The sequence below is a fragment of the Raphanus sativus genome, chromosome 8, assembly GCF_000801105.2.
Source record: "Raphanus sativus cultivar WK10039 chromosome 8, ASM80110v3, whole genome shotgun sequence".
Classification (NCBI taxonomy): domain Eukaryota; kingdom Viridiplantae; phylum Streptophyta; class Magnoliopsida; order Brassicales; family Brassicaceae; genus Raphanus; species Raphanus sativus.
This window is the reverse complement of record NC_079518.1, coordinates 8,995,754-9,021,704: the sequence shown is the minus strand read 5'-3', so window position 1 is coordinate 9,021,704 and position 25,951 is coordinate 8,995,754. Positions and strand designations below refer to the sequence as shown.

Here is a 25,951-nt window from a genome sequence, read left to right as displayed (position 1 = left end):
ATACGGACGACCGAGTACGTTTTCGGCCGGTGAAAAGTAAAGATATGTGGACGCAGCCAGCCGCAAAGTTTCTGCTTTGATTTGTATCCATATATCTCCAGCCAAATTCTGTAATAATAAAACATTAATTAACAAGGATCATATACGTCATCGTTAAATGCTTTGGTCGCACGCTTATGTCGTTGACCATGCTTAATAAATTATTCAAAGGACTAGGATTCCTTTGTTTTAACAGAAAAATGACCCAAGATGATTTGAGTAAAATACCGAGAAGAGTATTGAAGATCTAACGAGATTGTATTGTCTTTATCAAAGAGTACTTGTGCTAACATATAAAATTTGACGTGAATAGGAATCTCTCCAGAAATGAGAAAACCATATGGAGTTTGAATGTGTTTAGGTCTTTTGCCACAAATCAGTTTTATCAACTTGCATTTGAGATTAACTGAAAAGCAAAATAATCAGATCCACTTGTTCAATGCCATTGTTCTCCCGTCACTAGTGACCTGACCTTATCATATCGATATAGAAATAAAAATTTATCTTCGACTATATATATCCACAATAGAGAAGTTGATTTACATTTTCAAAACACACCAACTAACAAAAGCAGCAGTGTCCTAACACGTGGGTGGCTTAGCAACCAGATGCACACATTTCCGTTAAAAGATTAACCAATCAGACAATTGTGTACCTCTTTGTGTGGTTCTAACTTCAAGGTTCAAAGTCCACTTCTTTTTTTGGTTATTCTTTGACCAAATAGTCCTTTTTCCTTTGCATTTGTTCCACACACATTTGGCTCAAGAAACTCCCAGGAGAGGGTAAAACGGGGATATTTTTATAGATACTTTATAAAATGGTCAAATTAACATAATTTTACTTTTCCCGTTGCATATATAAGCCGTCAGTTATCTGCCAAATACCTACAAAATACCTCAAGCTCAGGGTTGCAAATTGTATTTTGGCAAAGTAAGAAAGCGACATGAAGAAATCTGGAATCCTCGCAGCTTCCATCTCTGCGGCAGCTTCCGCCACCACCGCCATCTCCGCCAACACGAACACCACCGTATCCTTGTCTTTGCCGGAATCTAACCTTTCCCGTCAGGTAAAAAAGAAGCAAACTCCTGGCTTTCTTTTTTGTGTGGGGCTTTCGGTAGCACTAAGTTTCTCTGTTTTTGCTATGTTTGAACTACTCACACACCACATTAGATTATTTTTGTTTGGGACCACAGTGGATATATGAGAAAAAGGGTAATGTTTTAATGGATTCAAATATATAAATAATAATTATATATTTTATTTGACTGAATTTGATTAGGATTCAAAGGAGAAACAGAGGAAGAAGAAGAGTTCTGACGAAGGGGGAGATAAAAAGTTTGCTCCAAGGTTTGTTGGGTTAAGATTCATTGAGACGCTTGTTACTGCTCACCGATAACCAAAGCATTCTTCTGATTTAACAAAGTTTAATATAGTTTCTGCAATTTATCAACAATACTTATCCATTTCAACGTTTTAAGTTTTTTTTTTGTTTTATAGTAACTTTGGGTAAATTGTAACACAACATGTTATGACGACATGTCATGTTATACGAGATTCATGTGCCTTGGAAATTAGCTCACCAAAATATTGCCATGATCCACCCAACATGTTATGACACGCTAGTATCGTGATGTGTGACGAAATTGTCAGGAGGACTCGGATGTGTAGCGTAATCGATGCTACTAGTATTGTTTTATCTGAATATTACTGAAAAGTAGGCCAGCCTAAACAAAAATCGAAATTTGATCTATGATTTGCACGAAAGAATCTTAACGTAGTGTCCATATATCTCTCATATTGCCAGTGTCGAATATGAGATTTAAAGTGTTATTAACATTTGTATATTTTCTTAACTTAAAAAGTCGACAATTTAGAGATCATTCGACACACATATATATATATATATATAATAATTGAGAAAAGGACAAAATAACATCAAACAAAATTTTTGTCACAAAAATAACATCACAAAAAAGAAAATGACCAAAAGAAATTTTATTAAAGGATAAATGTGTATTTATAACCCTTGCGTTAATTAATCTAAAACTTAGGATTTAGAGTTAAGTTGTGGGGTTTTAGAAATGTGTTTAAATATTTAAAAACAATAAATAAATATTAAAATTTTCAAAACAAAAATATGCTATTTTGGTCATTTTATTTTTTGAGTGCTATTTTGTGACAAAACTTAAAAAGTGTTATTTGAGAGAATTACCCATAATAATTCTTTAAAGTTTGAAGAATATATGTTTAATCCCGCTATACTCAAAACCGGTGATATATACGTATAGTAACAATGTAACATACATGGGCGATTAGCTGACACCAGTCAAATAATGTAAATTTCACTTGTAATCCAAGTTGATTAGTTAATTTGGTTCGAAAGTGCACGTAGCGACCTTTCAAACACTGTGGGAACCGAAATTCGCACTGTCGATTTTAAGTAAGTAAAAACGTAGGAAAACTAAGTTGACCTAGTTTTCCCCGAGGATCCCGGCTATCTGCTGGGCCACGCACGACAAAGTTAAAACAAGTCTAATTCGAGAATAAATGCGTAAAATGAATAGAGCAAAAAGAAAGAATCTTATTTCCGAATCTGCGGAGAACGTTTGGACAACAGGTCGAGATCTCGGCCACAAGAGCTGTCGATCGTCGCTAGTCTTAGAACCTAGATCTAACCTAGTTGAGTCGCAGCTCGCTAAAAAGGAAATAAGCGCCTAAGTTCTAAATTGCTCTGGAGTAGTTTCTTTCTTCTGATTTCGGATCCCCCTTCCTCTGCTCCTAGCATTGCTTATATACTCCCATATGACGGTCTATCCTTGGTGGGCTGAGTCTGCCGTGGGCTGGACTTTTTCCATTTTCATCGGCTTTCGTGTTTATCGGGAAAGTTGACATTTATCTTTTCGGAAAGTTGACATTTATTTTTTCGGAAGTTTATCATTTATCTTGTCATGCGAAGATAATTGTAAACCGTCGCATCTATCCTTTTAGAAAATCGTAAACTGGTCGTCCGATCGGAGTTGGTCCCTTTCGGGCCGCATTCCGGGCTTCCGCTGTTTTTCTACGATTTCTCTGAAAGGATGCTCCTACTTGGATGTCGAGTCTTTCGGAAGATCTTCGATCCATTGCTGAGGTGAATGGTGTTGTACGATAACCATCACCGTTTTATACGAAGTCTTCCCATCCGTTGACGTCTTAGGGGTTTTCGGAAATCCCGGAACAAAAAAAGGAGTTTTATTTATAAGGACTCGGAAAGTCGTGAAACACGGATTTCTGGCGACCCGGAGGCTTGGAACTTATGCACGAAGACTAGCCGTCCGACGACCCGAGCGAGCATGGGGCTAGCCGCCCGGCGACCACGGCCAGCACGGGCGCTAGCCGCCGGCGGCCACGGCCAGCACGGGCTAGCCGCCCGGCGGCCACGGCCAGCACGGGCGCTAGCCGCCGGCGGCCACGGCCAGCACGGGGCTAGCCGCCCGGCGGCCACGGCCAGCACGGTCGCTAGCCGCCGGCGGCCACGGCCAGCACGGGGCTAGCCGCCCGGCGGCCACGGCCAGCACGGGCGCTAGCCGCCGGCGGCCACGGCCAGCACGGGGCTAGCCGCCCGGCGGCCACGGCCAGCACGGGCGCTAGCCGCCGGCGGCCACGGCCAGCACGGGCTAGCCGCCCGGCGGCCACGGCCAGCACGGGCGCTAGCCGCCGGCGGCCACGGCCAGCACGGGGCTAGCCGCCCGGCGGCCACGGCCACGTCCGGTGTTGGCTGCTCGGTTCCTTCGGCGCGTTCGTGTTCTTTGCGTTTTTAGTTTTCTGTAGGTTTTTTCCTTGTGTAGAAAATGTTTCTAGCAGTTGATTTCGAGACGATGAATCTCGAACTTAATTTTTTCTTAAGGTTTCTCGATTGACAATTAGTCTCTCGAGGTTGCTTTAACATTTTTCATGTTTTTCCGAGACTTTCGGACATCGATTTCGTCTTGACCGATTTTGACCCCAACAGTTAGCCCCCCAGCTAGCTAGGAGCCGTAGGGTTCGTAGGTCCTAGCTTGCGGTATGGTTCATGAGGAAAGCATGGAGACGAAATCGTGCCGAAGGTCGGGGTGAATAGTAAAATTTTGCCTATAAAGACTTGTGAATTCTTTACCATTCTTACTTCACCCAAGATTCTCAAGTTAATCTCTCTCTTGCAAATTCTCTCTCTGCTTTCAAGAAAAGAATGACTTCAAGATTGAAAACCTCGAGGAGGCAGTCTCACTCGTCCTCGGATAGTTTTCACGCGGAGGAAGAAAATCCGAAACCCGAGGTTTCAGAGATCAACAGGAGCGCGTACTGCGATGCTGTCTTTGGCACTGATGCTCCCCTTCCCGTGATCCCGATTCCCCGGCGACCTCTGAGGGCGCGTGGAGAAATCGACTCACCGAGCGAAGTGTCTCCTGAGTATCTTGAAACTCTGCGAGAGTATTATGGAGTTCCGGAGGGAGTCGTGTTCCGCATTCCTTGCGGGAATGAGAGTTCGGAGCATCCTCCGGAGGGTTACTTTACTTGTTACGAGGCGTTCTTGACGCAATGTCGATTGTGGTTCCCAATCCCCGGGGTCATCGTTCAGGCCCTTGACCGTTTCGGAATCTCAATCAGTCAGCTGAACGTGTCAGCTTTGGAGAGCTGGCTCGGCGTTGTGATTCTGAGTTACGAGTTAGGGATAGATCTTAGCCCTGCCGATTTCGAGGGGTTATGGAACTCCAAGGCGACGAGTATCAATGGAGTTTACTCCATGAAGGCGAGGACCAATTTTTCGGTGATCAATGGAGTCACCTCGCATGCCAAGGATTATGTCGATCGTTTCTTTTTTGTGAGGATAGACGGAGAGTCTGTTGAAGAAGGCTTTCTCCACCTATTCCCGACGGACTGGTTGTACCAGCGCGGTAAGATTATTGCATCCCCTCTTTTAACATTCGAAAGGCGAATATTGAACGTGTGTTTTTTTTTTTTTTTTTTTTTAGAGAACAGGTGTCTCGCGCATGTTCCCTCCGATCTTGCGGTCAGGAGGGATCTTTTTAGGTCGAGGCCTTGTTCCTGGAACTCCTTCACTCTCGACCGGATTCGAGGGGCGGTCGCGCTTCTCCGATCGCGAGGTGGTACACGTCCTTGCGTCAACGATAGGTCCTACGTTTTTGCCCCTTTAAGGCAGAGGCGGAGACCTCGTAAAGATAAAGGGATCGCTTTTGGGACCTCGTCGGGAGATGGCGAGACGCCGAGATATGATCCTGGCTTTACCTCAGAGAATCGGGATGTTCCTCCCCCGGGTGACTTCTTTGACGAACTCCCTCCGGCTTTTTCCCGTGACGAGTCTTTGGACAACGAGGAGAGGGACAAAGTGACTGCGGAGGGTGCTCGCTTGGTCAATGAGGTTTGTTTTTGAAACTTGAGTAACTCCACTTTTCTTTTTATTTGACCTCGGCTTCTTTGCAGGCCGTAAGAGTGTGGAATGCATCGATCGATGGGAGTTTCCGCACTGCCCGGCTGGCCCGTTTCAAAGCGGAGGAAACGGAAAGGGAATTTGCTAAGTATCGGTTGGAGGTGGAGGAGCAAAATCGCCGGCAAACCAAGGTCCAGGCTCGAGCCCTCGCTCGTGCGGAAAGGAGCGGACGGAGAAGAGCTGCTGCCGAGATGAACCGAAGGGCCGAAATTTTTTCTACTGAGTTCGAAGCGTACAAAGAGGCTCAGGACTTTGTAGGTGATTTTCGCGAGTGCCGTGGTTCGGTCGGTACCCTCGGCAAGATGCAGCGTGGGGACTTCTCTCTTTCCGGCGAACTCGCCACGATGGATGGCTCGATGAGGATATGTGCCAACGCCGAATCCTTTGTTCCTCCGATTGAAGGAAGAATTTGAGAACTGTGGAATCCTATCCAGGTCTCGGAGGACACGGCGGATGTAGGCGAGGATCCAAATGCGGGCGACGGGGATGAGGAGGTCGACCAGCCCGACTCTTCGTTCGGAATATCTCTAACCGACTGCTATGCATTTGATTATAACTTATGATTGGCCAAGTGTGGCCGTTTGCATGTATGTGTTGCGACCCTTAGGAGGTCGCGTGACTTTATGTTTTTCGGGATCAGCCGTTGGTGGCTTTCGGATCCCTGTTATAAATGTTTTTATGAAATATGCGTTTTGATTTATACTTTCGTCAAGTGTAGAGGGTTTGAATACGTGTAGTCACTTCGCATTCAATCTCTTTTTTTTTGTCGCTAAGTCCGTAGGTCACTTTGTAGCGAACGTTAGGTTTATAAGCGATAAGAGGCAACTTTTGGGATCTCGTATTCTGGATACTTATGCCTGTGAGATGTCTTAGATACCAGCAAGGCTGGGTTTAGGGCAAGACCTAGGTCTACTTTCGGACTGAAGCTGTGCGATGACAAATCGGCTTTCGTTTTGCTTGTTTGCGATTTTGACCTGACTCGTACCGTTCTAGAATCTGCGAAGTGCTTATCGGCTTATATGATTCGTTTGGATACGAGTCGAGCTACTTCCTTTACGAAGAGCTAACCAAAATTTGGATTTTTTGTATAGCGCGCTATGATATCCTTGTCGGATGCAAAAAGGACTTCGATAGAAGCCGGACTACGAATTTGATTGAGTGAAACGTTTCTATTTTTCCGTCGGGGCCAATCGACGGAAACGAGTTTTAGAGTCACGGATGGACTGTTTGGTGGTGTCTTTAGAGTCGCGGATGGACTATTTGGAGGAGAAAGGAAAATCAAGATTTTTCAGGAACTAACGACGTCTCGCGTTCCCCAAAGACATGATTTTCGTTTTCCGTAATGTTTATGCGTCTGAGTAAGCATTTGAAATAAAAAGAAGATTTTTATTCATAATGTAGATTACATGAAAAGCATTTTTGCGGGAGTACAAGGATGTCTGTCCCTATCTTCCCCCCCCCCCCCTTTTTGGTGAGGGGGATAGCTGAACTCGTCGGGTTACGACGAGCTGCCTACGTACCTCTTGCGAGGATCAAGCCATCTCGTAGTTCTGTTTCTGTCGCGGTTGCTATTACTCCACGGTTTCCGGCGCCTTGACTATTTCAGCTAAGTAGGTGGTCGCGTCGGGAGTTGGGTCGTCCGTCTTTTTGGCGATGGTCTCGAGGATTTTTTCGCTATCTTGAGTTGTTGCCTGTTCGGACAGACCCGAGTTGTTTTCTGCTGAGTTCCCGGAGATACTCAGGTTCTTCTTGGTTCGCTTCGGGTTAGCTACTGGGGCGTTCCGATTGCTGCGAAGTTTATGTTCGGCTAGGAAGCAGAGTCGCGACTGTTTTTGGCTTCCCCAGATGACCGCTGTTCCAGTCGGTGTTGGAAACTTGACGCCGAGATGGTAAGTGGACGGAACTGCCTTCATGGCATTTATCCAAGGAGTTCCCATTATGGCGTTATAGATAGCCGGGTTATCCACTACCGCGAATTCGACGATCTTCGTGACTTCTTTAGCCATGACCGGGAGTCTGATTTTTCCGAGGGTCATGGATGTGACGCCCGAGAATCCAGTTAATGGTCTTGGTTCTGGGATGACTTCTCCGAGGGGTATGTTCATCCTTTGCAGAGTGTCGCGGAACATGATGTTGACCGTGCTCCCTGTGTCGATGAGGACGCGGCCGACTTCGAGATCCTGAATCACCAAGTCGATGACCAGAGGATCGTAGTGGGGTTTATCGAGTCCGGCTGTATCCTGTTCTTCGAAGATGATTGCGTGATTGGGAACGTCATCTTCTGGAGACCATCCGGGGCCTGTTTCAGCCCTCCGTCCGTAGGCTTTTATTGACGAGACGGAGTCCTGGAAAAAGTGCGATCCTCCGATGATCATATTGACCCTTTGGCGGTTGTTGTTGTTTCCTTCGCCGTCTTGTCTTCGTTCGCGTTTTTCGCCCGATTGAGTCCCAGGAGCGTTATTCTCGTGATTGGCTCCGTCGGTCTTCGGCGGACGGTCAGAATCTAGGATCAGGTCTTTCACGCTCTTGACCGTTGCTAGTTTGCCGTCAAGCAGTTTCATAATGAGCCTAGCGCCGAGGACTTTGCAGTTGGCGGTGGAGTGACCTCTCGTCTGATGGAACTCGCAGCTGGAATTGTCCTTGTACGAGTTCCGCGTCCAGGTGTTTCCGCTGGTTCTTCCTTGTTCGGAATTAACGGCGTAGTTATGTTCGCCTTGGACGTCTTCCCCCTCGTGATGGACGTACTTGTCGTTACGAGAGGTTCTCTTCTTGCCGGACGCTTTTGGCGGTCCATGCTTTTGCGCTAGGATTTTCATCTCTTCTTCCATGATGATGAAATCCGTTGCTTTGTGAAGAGTGTCCTGGATGGTGCGTGGCCTTTCCAGAGAGATCCACTTTCGGAATTTTGACTTGTACCAGAGGTTCTTTCTCAGGGCGTCGATGGCGACTCTATCGCTGAGGCCTGTTACCCTGGACATCACGAGTTTGAACCTCTTTATGTAGTCGCGGAGTGGTTCGTCTTCTTTTTGAATTAGACTCCAAAGGTCCACGTCGGAAGTTTCCCTGTCCATGAACATGGAGAATTGCTTCAGAAAAGCCGAAGCAAGCTGGCGGAAACTTCCGATGGAGTTTCTTTTCAAGTGTGAGAACCACTCGAGTGCAGCACCTCTGAGGTTCTCGACGAATAGGAGACAGCAGCCGACGTCCTTTTCCCGCTCCGGAAGTTTAGACCTTGCCATTGCAATCTGGAAAGACTGCAGATGTGCCTTTGGGTCTGTGGTTCCATCGTAGGTGGGAAGCTTTATTTTCCCAGGATCCGAGACTCGTGCCTCCGTGATTCGAGAGGTGAACGGGGTTTTTCTCGACTCCTCGAGGAGCAGGTCGATCTCGGGGGCAGTACTGGTTGCGTGGTGAATCTGCGATTTTACCGCTTTCACCTCGGCTGCAGTTTTGGCGATGTACTCGCGGAGATCGTGAATCTCGTTGGCGCCGTTCACGCTCTTCTGTCTACGCTGGCGGCGATAGGCCCGAGTCTGATCCTCAGCCAACCTTTCTTGCTCTGACCAGTAGAGGTCTTCTTCCTCTTCTGTCATGGGTTTTTCGAAGGCTGCCGCTAGTCGAGCTGACTGACTTCGGGTCCTTCTGTGGTGGACGTCGGCGTCTTCGTCGGACGGATCCGACTGATCGCTGACATCCAGATTGATTCTTTCGACGTCGTCTCCTTCGTTGTCCCTTATGGGGGGTGGAAGGTTGTCCGTCGTTTTCTTCTGTCCCGTCGGAGTGGTATCATCGAGGATGATTTCCGGGGATTTTCTGGTAGCATCTTTTTCTTGATCTCCGGGAGTTCCGAAGTCAAGCCTCCTGACACGCCTCACCTTGGTGGATCCGCGCGGGGGTTTGCTTTTCGCTGTTAAGGTATCGACCTGTTTAGCGAGTGAAGTCATTAGTTTCTCCTGTTCTTCCGACCGTTTCTGGGCGGTGGCGAACAGTTCCTTCATCTGTTCCAGCATCGCGGTGTTTGCCTCGGCAGTGACCGTTGATACGTTTCCAGCAGGAGTTTTCTCAGCGTTGCCATCGACGGCTGGTCCGTCGTGTGTTTGCTTGTCTTTTTCTGCGTCAACAGACATGCTTAACTGAGCGTGCGTAGTTTGCGAGAAAGATAAAGCCGTGAATCCCCCTCCTTCTAGCGCCAAACTGTGGGAACCGAAATTCGCACTGTCGATTTTAAGTAAGTAAAAACGTAGGAAAACTAAGTTGACCTAGTTTTCCCCGAGGATCCCGGCTATCTGCTGGGCCACGCACGACAAAGTTAAAACAAGTCTAATTCGAGAATAAATGCGTAAAATGAATAGAGCAAAAAGAAAGAATCTTATTTCCGAATCTGCGGAGAACGTTTGGACAACAGGTCGAGATCTCGGCCACAAGAGCTGTCGATCGTCGCTAGTCTTAGAACCTAGATCTAACCTAGTTGAGTCGCAGCTCGCTAAAAAGGAAATAAGCGCCTAAGTTCTAAATTGCTCTGGAGTAGTTTCTTTCTTCTGATTTCGGATCCCCCTTCCTCTGCTCCTAGCATTGCTTATATACTCCCATATGACGGTCTATCCTTGGTGGGCTGAGTCTGCCGTGGGCTGGACTTTTTCCATTTTCGTCGGCTTTCGTGTTTATCGAGAAAGTTGACATTTATCTTTTCGGAAAGTTGACATTTATTTTTTCGGAAGTTTATCATTTATCTTGTCATGCGAAGATAATTGTAAACCGTCGCATCTATCCTTTTAGAAAATCGTAAACTGGTCGTCCGATCGGAGTTGGTCCCTTTCGGGCCGCATTCCGGGCTTCCGTTGTTTTTCTACGATTTCTCTGAAAGGATGCTCCTACTTGGATGTCGAGTCTTTCGGAAGATCTTCGATCCATTGCTGAGGTGAATGGTGTTGTACGATAACCATCACCGTTTTATACGAAGTCTTCCCATCCGTTGACGTCTTAGGGGTTTTCGGAAATCCCGGAACAGAAAAAGGAGTTTTATTTATAAGGACTCGGAAAGTCGTGAAACACGGATTTCTGGCGACCCGGAGGCTTGGAACTTATGCACGAAGACTAGCCGTCCGACGACCCGAGCGAGCATGGGGCTAGCCGCCCGGCGACCACGGCCAGCACGGGCGCTAGCCGCCGGCGGCCACGGCCAGCACGGGGCTAGCCGCCCGGCGGCCACGGCCAGCACGGGCGCTAGCCGCCGGCGGCCACGGCCAGCACGGGGCTAGCCGCCCGGCGGCCACGGCCAGCACGGGCGCTAGCCGCCGGCGGCCACGGCCAGCACGGGGCTAGCCGCCCGGCGGCCACGGCCAGCACGGGGCTAGCCGCCCGGCGGCCACGGCCAGCACGGGCGCTAGCCGCCGGCGGCCACGGCCAGCACGGGGCTAGCCGCCCGGCGGCCACGGCCAGCACGGGCGCTAGCCGGCGGCGGCCACGGCCAGCACGGGGCTAGCCGCCCGGCGGCCACGGCCACGTCCGGTGTTGGCTGCTCGGTTCCTTCGGCGCGTTCGTGTTCTTTGCGTTTTTAGTTTTCTGTAGGTTTTTTCCTTGTGTAGAAAATGTTTCTAGCAGTTGATTTCGAGACGATGAATCTCGAACTTAATTTTTTCTTAAGGTTTCTCGATTAACAATTAGTCTCTCGAGGTTGCTTTAACATTTTTCATGTTTTTCCGAGACTTTCGGACATCGATTTCGTCTTGACCGATTTTGACCCCAACAAACACGATTTCGGAGCTCCACAATTATCCATATATTTACTCTTTTTACATTTAAATAACACTTTATTTACATTGTGATGACCTCAGTGAAACTTTTTGATAGGTCCGCCTCTGGTAACATTTATATATGTCTTTAGAAAAGGCAAAAAAAGAAAACGGTGAAAAGCAATGCGTGCGTGGAAACAAGTGGGAGTTATCCACGAGAAGACGTTGAGTTGGCTTTGACGTTGGTGCAATCAAGCCCTTTTTTGCCTTCTTTACACAGTTTTGCGAATAGGCCCAGAGGATAACGACCATAGATTTCGAGGTAGCAGAACATATCGTCGGCACATAGTGTTGTTTGATCGGTAATAGCTTCCGCGTATGGGCATGCAAAGTCCTTGAAGGCCGAACAACATGCCTTGGCTTGATACTTTGGTCCTTTGCATCTACTAGTTAGGACTGTGTAATCCTTGCTCGCAAAATCTTCTTTGCATGCTGTTAATATCATGAACGGCTCATGCATGCGCACTTACTAACATCAATGATTCAAGTTTCGGAAATTAGATTTCTTACGTTTCTTTTCCCGAAGAAGAGCTCGGCTTGTGGCTGGGTGTGATTTAAACTCATCAACTGCACAAAACAGAAAATTTTCAAAGAACTTAAAACACTTTTTAATAAACACAAACTAAAATACAAAATATTTGTAAATTACAAGAGATGTGGAGAGATGAGGCGAATCCTGACAAAAGAATTATTGAGAAAAGAGAAACCAAACAATGTAGAGAAATCTTCATGCTTCTGTTTCCTTTTTTGTAACTGTTCTGTTTTCCTTCTCTGTCACATTTGATTTTAGAACATTTGTTTGTATCTTTTCGTTTTCGTGTTATGGGAGGGGAGAAAAATACTGCGGATGTACCGGATAATTAAGCAGCAGAAACAGTATTAATACTTTTTACTATTTTAATCTTTCAAGAAAAAAACATCAAATTAACCAAAACGTTATAGAGAAACAAATATATTCAGTATGTTATTTTGGTTCAGCTATCACTTGTTAATATTCATAATCAATTGGGAAACGCCCATTTCTTGGCCCAAGTTCTCCGAATCGTTAACGGCAACTTGCTCCAATAATTTCATACGAGACTTTGAAAACATTATCATGAACGTGTATCTATAATATTATATCAACGTTTTAAAAGTAGCAACTATATAGATACAAGTCTATCTATATAGTTGTTACTTTTAAAACGTTGATATATAGATACATTTTTTTTTCAAAAAAAAACTATATAGGTACAGTTTAATTACAACAATAACCCAATAGTTTTGTTATTAAACCATGCATGATGGTTTCAACATCATCTCCATTTAACCAGTACACGGTGGTCCAGTGGTAAGCAGCAAAAAAGAAGCGTTTTGGATTTGACATGTGGTGGCCACCGAAGTTACCATTAAATCGCAAGAATACGTGGGTTGTCGTCGACCTCGTGAGATTAATCTGGGTGAAGTGTGAGACCCCACGGTTATCAAAAAAAAAACATCATCTCCATTTTCAACACCCTCATTTTTCATTTTTAACATTTTACATCATCTTTTTTCTCTTCCACCTCATTTATTCAATACAAACTTCGTTCTAAACATCTACAATAGTTTTTTTTTAAATATTCAACATCATACCTCATAATTTTTAATTCATATTTTTATTTTTTGTACAACATAATAATTACATATTAGTAGTTAACTTAAAAACTAAAAGAACATAACTTTTAACAATATTTATTTGAAATAGATAATTATTGGAATTTTGGAAGTCAAACGGAAAATTAGAAGATTTTTTAGTGTTAAAAAATTTATAATAAGACCTGTTTAACTAAAAAAAATTCAAAACATTAAAATTGTTGATTATAATTAAGATAACGTTTTTCTGTATCTAAATGAAATGAGAGTAGTATCTATTTATATATAAAAAGAAATTCAGAACTTTGATATAATTTTATTTTTAAATTCTTTTTATTATATAATAAATGCATTTAAATTATTGGATGAAGATAAATATCAAAAATAACTCTGCACATCCATTTACAACGCGATACGAGCCCATGCTGAACCACAGTTTTTTTTAACCGTTGAAACTTTGCAATGCATGTTAAAAGCCAAATAGATTTCAACACCATTGTGGATGGTCTTATTGTTCAAATGAACTATATCATAAATTATGTCGGGATTAAAACGGGTACTCGCCGGGTGACATATATGTTTTAGGTTCTCTTAACAATGATTTATCTTTTTTTTTCCAGTCAAGGTTGATAATATAAATATAGAATGGGCCAAGCCCAGTTACATGTCCAAGAGCAATACCCACAAACCCCACCACATATAACCCAAACAAATAAACGGGTCACAACAAAACTCAATAATGGGCCTCCCTACAATCTCATTTGACCCCGACGATTTCCGCGAGACACATCCCCGATGAGAGAGGACACGTGTAATGATCCGGGCCGTTAGCTAAACACGCGTCACTTCCATCTCTCCCCGACCGACACCGCTCGGAACCGTCGCCGGAGCATCCCCAAAGACGACCCCGTTCCGTCGGATCTCAGAAATCCAGCGAGACTCCAACGAAACCCACATCACTCCTCTGCGCTTAAACTTTCCACTAGATAGCTTCATCGATCTAGTCGAGAACACATCCGAAAGATCCACACCGATAACCTCACGAGCGCACGAACCGAGGGCTGAGAACCGCGAACCTAGAAACACCAACGAGCCACCACGGGCTCCAAAAGGGTCCAAAGAAGCGGACCGACTAAAACCGACAGAGCAAGACTGACGGAGTCTTCACTCTCCGGCGACTAAACCGACGATGTCAGAGCTAACGAAGCCTCCGCATCTCGGGAGCAAAACCGACGACAACGGAGCATTAGATGCCTCCGCTTTTCGGACAGAAAGCTAAAACTAAAAGAAAAACAGGAAGCTTCTCCCCGCCAACCTCGCCGCAACCGTACCTTTACTCCAAATACAAAATCGCCATAGACGCTTGGTTCAGAGCTCAGGCAAGACGGAGGACAGAGGAGACGAGGAGGAAGCAAAGACCAAGTGGTTCAGGTGGTCACCGATGGGGCTCCGACGACGGAACGTGCGCTCACGCGCCGTCCGCTCGCGGGACCCAAGACACAGATCTACTTTATCTCTCTAGTTTCGAACAGACAAGTTTGCTGCTGATATCCGACTTGTATCTGTAAATAATTAAAAATGTATTTTTACAATGATTTATCATATAGTTAATTTCTAAACAATAATAATACAAATGTATTTTCTCAACTTGATATCTGCACCCGGAATGCATTTTCTTTTCTGGTTCTTACTAGCCACTAGCCAGTCTACCAACGGTGTAAACATTCAGAGAGACTGTGGAGATTTTAGTTTTGCCTTTTAGATTTAGCCTTTGCAATTATCAAGAGAACCTAAAAAGAAATCATTTTAGCCTTTTCTTAATAGAAATATTTACTTAGAACAGAGAGTAGTTTTGTAGTTATATCTGAGAATTTGATTGAGACCAAGTTTTTTAGTTTTACAAAAACATGAAATAAAGCAAGTAGTTGCTCTTTAACATTCTGGTATGAAGTGCTTTTCAAGGACTCTAAACTTTGTTTTTCATCATAAGATTCAGGCATAATGGTGACGACACAACATATATGAATTTTTAGGCACTCCTTTATCAATACATGGACTGAGTTTCGGGTCATTTACTGACAATTAATATATCTGAAATCAAATATGGTATGGTGAACAGCTACGGTGACGTTAATCATCTTGTGTGGTTTAAACTGTATGACTATTGGTAGATAAGCCCTTCAAAAGGTTTTGATAAAAGCTTATTATTATCTAATTCCCGTTTAATCACGCAACCTACCAAATTGCCATTGTTATTCACTCGATACCTTTTCTGCTTTCAACTCACCACTCAACACCTAATAGTTACAAATTCTGCAATAACACAAAAAGTAAAGTAGTGAAAAAGTTCTGTTACAAAAAGAAAGAAAAATAATAAGCAGGACATTTCAAATGATCTAGTGAAAGTGAAAAACCTACTAGAAATTTTGTTAAAAGGGTAAATAATGGTGTGACGGTGCAGTCATGTAGTTCCACGTCCTCAGACTTGGGGGAGTGTCTATGGTGTTGCCAGAAACAGAAGCTGCCAACTTCTTATCTTTTTTCAGAGCCAAATTTTTATCTTATGAATATTTTATAGGGAAAACGGACAAGTCATGGGTATATTTTGTGCTTTCTAATATGTAAAGCTTACACCAAAGCTTACAAAAAATAATTATCTTCTAATATTCTATATGTCACTTTTCATGTAAGGTCATGTCATGTGGCATTCCAATATCTGATTTTTCCGTCAGATTATTAAATTATGTTTAAAGAAATTAATGTTATATTTATTTTATGTTGTACATCTCTAACTGTATTTTACTGTTTTTATTTTGAGCAATATTCAGTATATATATTACTGTCTATGATACTATTAATATTTTTTAATATTTATGTTTTCAACTAAAACAAGTGATATTATGAAATATAGAGAATATAAGTTGCGAATATAGTTTTATTATATAAAGTTTTGTCTTTCAATTTTGTTTATTAACATGATCGTGACATATGTAAATAAAAAAATATAAGATTGTAACACATGTCGAAAATATAAACAAATATTTGATAGTAATTTTATTTTTCTAAAATACTAAACAAAATATAATTTTAAAATATTATGTGATAGTAATTAGTTTTCTAAAATCATTTAAAAATGAAAGAATATTTGATAGTAGTTTTATTTTAAAAAATCCTAAACAATGGAAATATTTTTATTTTATAAAATCATAAACAAAAAGTAATTATGTTTTTCTTTAAAATAATTGATTATATTAAAAGTTATTAAATTAACAAAACAATTAAAAATAGTACTTATATTAAAAATAATTTTAAATAAAGGTTTATAAAATTATTTAAGATAACTGAAAATAATTATTTGATAGTAATTTTATTTTTCTAAAACCCTTAATTGAAGCTAATTGTAAAATTTTATGTCATAGTAATTTTCTTTTCTAACATCCAAAACATTAAATGAGATTTATATTTTAATTAAAAAACCTAAACAAATGACATTTTTAAAAGAATATTATAGTAATTAAAAAATAAAAATTTGACGATAAACATTATAATAAAACTAATTTAAAAATAATTAACAATGATTGAAAACTAGGATATTGTCGTGATTATTTTTTGTATATGTTTTGCTATATGAAAATTAAACACATATTTGATATATTTTTCGTGTTTGAGCATTAAAAATAATTTATTATTATTATTGTCATGTGTAACTGATTTTTATATGTGCTTGGTGAAAAATAAATTAAGCTTCATTGTCATCTTATTACTTTTTTCTACTTTTTAATATGCTTTCTAATTCATTTTTAATTTAATTGTTATTGTGTGAATAGATCATGAAGAAAATGTATTATGAAAATTATTCAACTTTGGATAAATTTAATATGAATGTTATTATCATTATTTGAAAGTGAGAATCAAGTAATTCAAAAGCAAAAAGTAAAGAACACATAGAAAAATTGCAAATCCAATATAAATAAACGAATGAATATTATATAAGAAAACAGAAAATGAGAATCCAAATGATGATATTGAATGTAGTGTATTTAAAATAAAATTATAAGAACTTTTTGATTACTTCCAAGATTGTGTTTTCTTCTTCAGTCCTATTACAATATGTACTACTATAATTTATCTACTTATTTTTAAGATTTAACTACCCCAGAACTTTTATTAAGAAGTTACGTATTCTTATAAATAATTATTCACACAATCAAGATCCATAAGATCTTCAATATGCACATATATATGTATGGGTATAAGATGCATGTATGGATAGATTCATTATCTTTATATTAAATAATAATAAAATTTGATACAAAATTATTTTGGATTGGTTGAACAAGTAAAATGCATAGACCATGCCAACTGAAGTATATAAATGATAAAAATGCATTAAAAACTCAAGGACTCTAAAATAACAAAACAAATATCACTAAACAACAATAAAATATTAGAATATATTTAATCATGAAAATAATAAATTAATTTAAACATTAAATTGAAAAAATAAAAAAGCTCATGATGTTGTCATTGACTCGAGTGGTATTTTCAATTTTCAAGTTTTTTGTATTTTATTGTAATTTTTATTTGTTCGGGTTGAGTTTGTTTGAAATTTGAATATTGTATTTCTTTAAGGCTAAGTATAAAGTAGATAATAATTTGCATACACACCATAATTATTAAAACATAAATATTAACCATAATTTATATGAGAAAGCGGATTTTTATTTTTAAAAGAAAATCTTGCACAACATATGCAAAAATTCTAAAACTACAATAGAAGGATTTTATCAATTTTTTATATTTTTTTGTAAAATTAAAATATTAAAATTCGTGCAACACACCGAACCATATCCAGTAAATTATAAAAGAAAAAGATTCCGAAAAAGGCGTTTCGTTACTTTTATCAACTTATTTTTAATTAGGTAGACGTTTCTTATTTAAAAATCATAACTTATTCGGATTTTAACTTTGCACCATATAATTTTGATATTAAAAAAAAAGAAGAAATTGTGTATGTGTGTATAACATATGCTCTCGTGCTTCTGCACCACTCTCGATCTATTATTCTTCTTACCCATTCTGCTATCTCCAAACCCAAATACGTCTCCTCCTCTGTTCTTTGGCCTTTGTGGCATCAGGCAAATCAAAAGTCTTAAGTAGTACTCAAGTCGGAAGAGATTCATTGGTACTAACCAGCAGTACGTCTATTTTGTCTTCTAAAACCATCAGTCTTCCTTCATATATATCTTATGTCTTTTCGTTTGTATGTGTGCATCTAAAGGCATCGAATCAGTAAATCTGCACAGTTTCTTTATTAACTACGCACGATATGAATATCTTGTGAATACATACTATGTGGGTTTTAGATCATACGACTAAACTCCTTGTGATCATGTATGAATATTGATTAATATAGTTATTTGAGATTTAGGTGGAAAAGAGAAAAACGTGAAAACCTAAAGTGGTCAAGTCTGTTTTTTTAATTGTTTTTTTCAAGTCTTTTTGTAATTATTGTTGTTCTTCTTTTCTCCCTCAAGATTTCGTAATTTAGGTCCCCTTTGTTTCACTCGTTTTCTTTCTTTAACTTTTCAAAAAGTTAAGCAAGATCATGATTGGTGTATAGATGACTCTGTAAAGTTTGAAGTGGTCTACTTATAAACAATGAATTGGGTTTGTCTTGTTGTACGTTTCAGTAAAATGGAGATAGAGAACCAAGAAGACAACCCAGCAACGTCGGGTGATTCTGGAGGAGACTTCGACTGCAACATATGTTTCGATCAGGTTCGAGACCCGGTCGTGACTTTATGTGGCCACTTGTTTTGTTGGCCTTGCATTTACAAGTGGACTTACTCCACCAGCACATCAAGACAACAAGTTGATCAGTATGATAAGAAGGAACCTACAAGATGTCCGGTTTGCAAATCCGATGTCTCCGACGCCACGCTTGTCCCTATCTACGGCCGGGGACAGATAACTTCTCAGTCCGGTTTAACCTTACCGAGCAGACCATCCGGTCCGGTTTATGACGTAAGAGGAGTCGGTCAACGTTCAGACGAAGGTGCGAGTAGTCAACGTTACATGTATAGAATGCCTGATCCGGTGATGGGTGTGGTATGCGAGATGGTATATAGGAGACTATTTGGTGAGTCTTCGAGCAACGTGTCACCGTACCGGAGGGAGCGGGACACAAATCTCCGGCTAAGGCGGCGGACAATGCAGGCGGATGAGTCGCTAAGCAGAGTCTACTTGTTCCTGTTTTGCTTTATGGTTATGTGTCTACTTCTTTTCTAGTTGTAACTTGTAAGTTTACTCGAATGAGTTTGTATGTGTATGTGTATGTGTATGTGTGTAAGAGTATTGCATGTTGAAATGGTATAATACTGAGGATAAAATAAAGTCAAAAATCAAGAAACTGCACTATATTGGTGATTGTGTATTTTCAGCTACTAATGATAATATGTGATGACTGATAAAAGTAGCCTTATCTTCAACTCAATCGATATTGTGTACCAAGAAAAGATGATAATGGCATTATAGAATGGGATGGATAATGATCTTTCTTTCTTTCCAAATAAAACAGGGGCCCTACGTTTGATTGATAACGGTGAACAAGACTGTGTTAAATGCAAGACGTTGAAACATTAATTTTAATACATTTATGGTCTTGGTACGGGTCTTTCTTTACACATTAAAAATGTTGTAAACAAAATGGTACGTACCATGACTGAATTAGAGTGAGCTGTTTCATTAAAAGCATAGACCAACCTGACATGATCTATGGGTCCGCACGAGACAACCCCCTCCTCATTCATGGGATCGATTCTTTTAGCTTCAAAAGTTGTAATTTAATTTGGCTATATCGATAACAGATTTTAAAAAACTTTCAAGTTCGATAACAGATTTTAAAAAACTTTCAAGTTCGATAACAGATTTTAAAAAACTTTCAAGTTTTTTTTTATACTGTTGGTATCAACGAAAATTAAATTGGGCCTCAAAAGTGATCAGATAGTATCAAAAGTTATAGGATTTACAGAGAGACCTGTAAAATGCGAGACCAAGGCCTTATTTACACACACAAACACACATCAAATTCAGAGTATCTCAAGCTAGTTGTTTTCCCTACATTACAACTCCACCCGGTAGAAACGAACTAGCTTCATGTTCTGCACTCTCTCCTCCTGTATTCCACATTTTTTGTCTTATAATTTGCCACCAAGTTATTACAAGAAAATAAAGATGAGTATGTGTAATTAGTATTACCTGATCCTTGACTGATTCTTCATTCTGTTGCGGAAAATGAAAACCTGTCGAGCAATTCTCCAACTTCTCCGGATTTTTCACCCATGCTTTTCTACCTTCACTCACTTTCACCCCAAACCTCCATGTCTATCAACATCGTATGCATATACACATATGTTAAAATCAAACCCGTTGAAAAGAAAAAACGCTATTGAAGTGAGTGAGTGAATCATATAGATACCTGAGAAAGGGGGAACGTGTCTCTCTCAATCGTATCTCCTTCAATGTTTATCCCAGTGCCTTGGCATTCAGGACAGAACACTGAGAATATTTGCCAGCTCACATCGCTTACCAACCTATTCAACTTCACACCACTCTGATGCTTCTTCGCGCATCTCTTTTTGCCTTTCCCACTCACCATCTTGTTCCCAAGTATCTCACTCTCACAGAAGAGGAACCAGTGCACGACACAAGACACGTGAAACAGGTGGAAAGCACCAAGGAGGTTTCTGCTGCCGCACACGAGCTTCCCCGTCTTCGTGTTTAGTATCGCTGCAGCGTCTTTCCCCGGAAGCATCTTTTGCTTACAGACTTCGCATATCCTTTCGGAAAATATCCTCTGCTGCTTCCTAAGCTCCCGTCTCACCGTTCTGTTCTTGATGACTCTCCTGCTCACGAGATGGTCATCGTAGTCAGCTAGTAAGGCTCTTGAAGAAACCTCCTCAGAGGAGTCATCCTGACTACACAGAGACTCGCTTGTATCCTCCGGATCCGAGAACGACTTCTTTCTCTTCCTGCCACTGTCTTCACCTGATTCTGATGTGAGAAGACGGCTCGGATGGTCGAGCAAACCAAGCCTACCCAAATTGTAGAAGTAGGAGAACGTGACAACAGCAAAGTCATGCTCCGGGACAACAGCCTTCTCCTCATCTGAAGGACCGTCTTTTCCTAACCACTCGCACCATAACTTATCAATCCAAGTCGACCGTCCTTTCGTCTCAAACAACCTAGCAGCTATCCGGCCAAACCCAATAAACTTCGCTTCCACATCAAGAGTTCTCTCCTTGATCAGCAAACCAGATATCAACAGATCATCCCCAGCAGCAGCAGGCTGATCATCGTCTCGACTCATTCTATTCTCATCATAAGCAACAATAGCAAATCTATCACCATCATCATCACTGCAGCAAAGCTGCAAAGGACCAGCTTCAGCTTCAACACCAACAGAGATCAAACTTTTCTCCTCCTCCTCTTCTTCTTCCTCCGTATCGAAGAAGAGCACACCATCATTGAAAGGCCACGGGTTTTCACCGTGGAGAAGCGTCATCTTAGCACACGACAGCCTCTCCTTGTGAAGGCTCCCGTTCAAGTGTCCAAGCAAGATCGCGTCACTGTAGCAAGGAGCGAGACACAGAGTGCAGAAGAACACGAATCGCTTCCCGTCCTCACGCAGCTCGACGTAGGTGTGACCCTGCGCTCTCAAGTTCCTCAGAGTGGTTCTCGCTAACTGCTCTTTCAAACTTACAACAGTCTTTTGAAACCCTAATTCTTTCCTCTCAGCCATTATTAAAAAAGATCCAAACAGACACAAAATAACTTAAAAAAGAAAACCCTAAAAAAAAAATCCACAGTTCTCCCAAAACAAACCCTAACAGATTCACACAAGTCGAAAACAAACCCTAAGGAGTCACGATCCCACTAGGAAGCTTCGAGAACACGCAATTTCTTATCAGATCTCGAAATTCAGATGCGAAGTAAAAGAAGAAGAAGAGGAAGCCTAACGAGAAGAATCAACAGCGTATATTTCCACCACATATTCGAGGCGTACACGGAGGAGCGGGACTTGGTTTCATTCGTATACCGGAAATTAGGTCAACGACAGAGGAGGAGCGATGAAGATGGAGAGAAGAAGATCGCGAGTCCATCATCGCCAGCATTATTATCACCGCGGAGCTCGCGAACAAAGACTCTCTCTTTCTCTTTGAGGGTTCAGAATTGACCGGAGAAGCGGAGAAGAAACGACAGAGAAACTGTGTGTTCAGAGGCGATGGTTGAGGGAAGAGAAGATGTTATTAACCGAATTTTAAGCAAAGTTAATTCTTTGTATTTAATATTGTCACGTAAAGATAGATTGTCCAAAAAAATAAATAATCACGTGGACAGAGGTGTGCCGTTGGATATAAACCGTCGGATGTGAGATTGGGGAGGTAATGAACGGTTGACGTGGAGTCGTGCGTTTTTTTATTATAGGTGTGGAGAGATTCGAATATTTTTAGAAATAGATGCTCGTCTCCCGATGTAGTTGCGGGTATGGATGGATAAGCTTCACCATTTAATTAACTCGATTTTTAAATTCGAGTGCTTATCTTTCCATCTCTTCGACATTCGCCACCTCACTTTTTATATTCCAAATTCTACCCTCTCATCTTGTTTTATTGTTTAGGCATGTTCTTTTTCCTAAGGATTTGTTTAGGCATGTTATGTAGAGTTTATCATCTTCTGATAATCTTTCTATCAAATATAGAGCTCTTCTCTGTTTATTTTTACTTACATAAGAGATTGGGCAAATCTCTAAAATACTACTTTTTAAGTTTTTATCACAAAAATAGCACTCAAAAAATAAAATGACTAAAATAGCACCTTTTTGTTTTGAAAATTTTCATTTTTATTTTTTTATTTTAAAAAATTTGAATACATTCCTAAAACCCCATCCCTTAACTCTAAACCCCATCCCTTAACTCTAAACCCTAAATTTTAGATTAATTAACCAAATGGTTATAAATGCATATTTACCCTTCAATAAAACTTCTTTTGGTCATTTTCTTCCTTGTGATGCTATTTTTATGACAAAAAATTGGTTTGATGCTATTTTTGTCATTTCTCTAAGAGATTCAAGCTCTTGTTTTATTGTTTACGCCAAGGTTTTGAAAACCGGACCGGACCGGCCGGTCGGACCGGTTCGACCGTGAACCGTTAAGTAAACCGAGTCCGGGTTGAATTAAAACTCGGATTTGAATTAAACCGCCAGAACCGGTACAAAACCGGCAAAACTGGCGACTCGGATTAGTCACAAAACCCGGTTCAACCAAATACAAACATAATTGATTAATTTTGACCTTTAATAGTTACCTTTTTTGTCCACAGGACCTTTAATAGTTACCATAATCAGACATTCTTGATTAGTTCCAGATTTATAGCGTGCGTTCGTAATTGTAAACCAAAATCATTTTTTTCCTAACTCACATTTATTTTGTTTTTAATATACATACTTGCTATATGTTTCTATAGTAATTATAGAAATAACTTTACATAAATAATTAACATTTAGGCTTTTAGCATGCATGAGCATGAGTACTGATTTGGTGATGTCATAACCAAAAAACAAAATGGTCCAATATACGTTTTGATTTTGTAATTGTTTTAAAATATTTTTTTAAGGGTTAACATAATATTAAAACCTAAGTATTCTGAAAAAATTGATCATACAACTATATATAGTTAATATAAAAAAAAATATATAATTTTTCCAAAACCCGGTCAAACCGGTTGAACCGGTTCAACCAGTCACCCAGTAAGAATAACGAGTCAATGTCCGGTCCGATTTTCAAAACATTGGTTTACGCCTTCAAGACCACAAACATTAATGTACATGTATAAATTATTGTGTTTTTCGTTATTCTAATCTTTTTATCTTTCAAATGTATATCTCATCTATGTTTGTTTTTAGTCATATAAAGAAATGAACCATGAAGTCATAAACATTATAGTTTAAATTTGTTTTGCATTCAAATTTTTACAATGCACAAATGTAGATATATGTGTGTTTCTGGATCAGTAATATAGCTATTGGAAAAGGATCAGTTTCTTGCTGTGGTAGCAATTGTTGATTCAATTCCATCTGGTTTAGTCTAACTTGCCAAATAAAGGAGCTAAACGAGTTGGGCTGAAACACGTTGTTACGCCCAAGTGAGAAGCTGTATTATAGTTCCAAGAAACACATGGGCCATGGCTATATACCCTTTAAGATGATAGAATGACATTGTATCCTCACAAAGCTAAGCTGTATTATAGGCCCAATAGTCCAACAGACACATGGTTCGCAGAAGAACTGAATGTGTTTGTTTTTTTTCACATTTCTCTCTATATACTTTTTTTTCTCTATATATACTTATCAAACATAAACATCTCTCTTTAGATTAGCAATCCTCTTACTTACGTCAGTGGATTATGATGCTTTTTTCTTCCGGTCATATTATGCGTTATATAACCAAATAAAAATTAATTGGTTGGGTTAGTTAGAGTTGAGAGATTACATAGAAAAAAACAAAACATGATAAAATAACCGGAAGCAAAGGGACAAGAAGCATTTGATATACCACGTGACGACCCAATAGCCAGCTTACACGGCATCAAACTCCTCGTGGATTCAACTCTGGCTAGCCTCTAGGAAGCCCCCATGCAAAGAATCAGCTCACTTTTGTTATGCTTTCACGTGCAGAGGAAACAAAACATATAAAGCGACAAATTACTAAAATTTAAACTCAAATAAAAACAAAGTCACTTTACCGCTAAAGATACAATAAAAGCGGGACCCATTATAAGGAGTGCATAGTTGAGACAAGAAGTGTGTGACTCATCTTGAGGATAGGACCCTCTATGGCCGCCACCTGGATCCCAGTGATACACTGCATGGTATCGCTTTATTTAAGATCTTTCCGAAATTTACCATTCTAACCCCTCAATCCATTGCTCATTTGGCTATAAGTACATACCTCACCTTCCCTTCATCTTCCGACAAAATCTACTACTCTCTCTCTATATTACACAGAGCTTCTCATACACTTCAAAGCTTCCAATTTCTTAAAGAAAGCAAGAAAGTTTGTACTAAAAAGATGACTTATCTGAACAAGCTTTGGATGGCAGCATCGTTCGTTGCTGTTCAAGGAAATCCCGACCACGGCGTCAAGTTGAAAACCGGTCTCACCTCCGCCCACCGTCTTCAACGCCGCCTTTCCTCCGATCTCCGCCCTCTCTCCGCCGTAGATGTCTCTGTTGACGGTGTTCATGCAGATGATAGACGACGTACCTCTTCTTCCACTCCTGATGAATCTTTCCGTCAGGTCATGTACCTCAACTGCTGGAGCCAAGGCTAATAACTCATTCCGTTCATCCACGGATGATGATGTTGACTCGCTCATGGACCCGCTGAGTCTGATAAAACGAGGCAGATTCTCTGATGATTACTGTATATAGCTTGTTTGTCGTAGTCCCTCTTATGTAAATACTAGACTTGTTTAAAAAGATCAAAAGCAAGCGTTCGTTTATGAGAACACTGTTTCTGTTTTTACCTTCAAAGTTCTCATCAAAGTCTTCTCAAATCTTGATTGTGATTACCACTAATTCAACTTTATCCACAGTGAGTTTGATTCTCGATAAAATATTTAATTCCAAATGGTTCCAAACCATCATTATCAAATGGGTCCAGACAAGTCGGTCATTATTAACTTCTAGTGGTTGTCATTATTGAGTTAGGTCGACTATGTCAATGAATAATTAAATGCAAGAGGTCTTAGAGGCCCAAATACTATCTCATGGACGATATTGGGCCTTGGCCCATTTTGTGCCATTACTTTGCTTTGAATGGAATCAGAACGTATATGCTTAATTCAACCGGTCATTATGGACCCCTCCCATAAGTTTCAAAAGTTAAAAATGTCCTGACCAAATTCATTTATGGACCTCCCATAAGGAAATGTTCGTTACATGAGAACAAAGAAGAGATGGAAGATCCGAAGTGTTG

General features: G+C 40.7%; 5 protein-coding genes across 6 annotated transcripts; 3 read left to right on the top strand and 2 right to left on the bottom strand.

The window, feature by feature from the left end:
- Positions 1 to 887: 887 nt before the first annotated feature.
- On the top strand, positions 888 to 1,610 carry LOC108832654 (uncharacterized). The gene is made up of 2 exons (XM_018606118.2): positions 888 to 1,105; positions 1,319 to 1,610. Exons 1-2 carry the CDS (start codon positions 983 to 985, stop codon positions 1,433 to 1,435), a joined length of 240 nt encoding a protein of 79 aa, XP_018461620.1. The 5' UTR covers positions 888 to 982; the 3' UTR covers positions 1,436 to 1,610.
- Positions 1,611 to 11,268: 9,658 nt separating this feature from the next.
- LOC108821582 (GPI-anchored protein LLG3-like) lies at positions 11,269 to 12,066 on the bottom strand. The gene is made up of 3 exons (XM_018594585.2): positions 11,948 to 12,066; positions 11,809 to 11,865; positions 11,269 to 11,730 (listed from the first exon to the last, which is right to left on the bottom strand). Exons 1-3 carry the CDS (start codon positions 12,027 to 12,029, stop codon positions 11,447 to 11,449), a joined length of 423 nt encoding a protein of 140 aa, XP_018450087.2. The 5' UTR covers positions 12,030 to 12,066; the 3' UTR covers positions 11,269 to 11,446.
- Positions 12,067 to 17,910: 5,844 nt separating this feature from the next.
- LOC108820815 (E3 ubiquitin-protein ligase RMA2) lies at positions 17,911 to 19,348 on the top strand. 2 transcript variants are annotated; one of them, XM_018593822.2, is made up of 2 exons: positions 17,911 to 18,097; positions 18,606 to 19,348. In XM_018593822.2, the coding sequence occupies exon 2, from the start codon at positions 18,610 to 18,612 to the stop codon at positions 19,201 to 19,203; it is 594 nt and encodes a 197-aa protein (XP_018449324.1). In that variant the 5' UTR covers positions 17,911 to 18,097; positions 18,606 to 18,609; the 3' UTR covers positions 19,204 to 19,348. The 2 variants fall into 2 exon arrangements, with proteins under 2 accessions (XP_018449324.1, XP_018449323.1); XM_018593821.2 differs by having other exon boundaries at positions 17,913 to 18,110.
- Positions 19,349 to 19,896: 548 nt separating this feature from the next.
- LOC108822697 (uncharacterized) lies at positions 19,897 to 22,245 on the bottom strand. The gene is made up of 3 exons (XM_018595842.2): positions 20,393 to 22,245; positions 20,173 to 20,298; positions 19,897 to 20,090 (listed from the first exon to the last, which is right to left on the bottom strand). Exons 1-3 carry the CDS (start codon positions 21,713 to 21,715, stop codon positions 20,037 to 20,039), a joined length of 1,503 nt encoding a protein of 500 aa, XP_018451344.1. The 5' UTR covers positions 21,716 to 22,245; the 3' UTR covers positions 19,897 to 20,036.
- Positions 22,246 to 24,937: 2,692 nt separating this feature from the next.
- On the top strand, positions 24,938 to 25,535 carry LOC108822699 (uncharacterized). The gene has a single exon (XM_018595844.2). The coding sequence runs from the start codon at positions 25,044 to 25,046 to the stop codon at positions 25,302 to 25,304; it is 261 nt and encodes an 86-aa protein (XP_018451346.1). The 5' UTR covers positions 24,938 to 25,043; the 3' UTR covers positions 25,305 to 25,535.
- Positions 25,536 to 25,951: the final 416 nt, after the last annotated feature.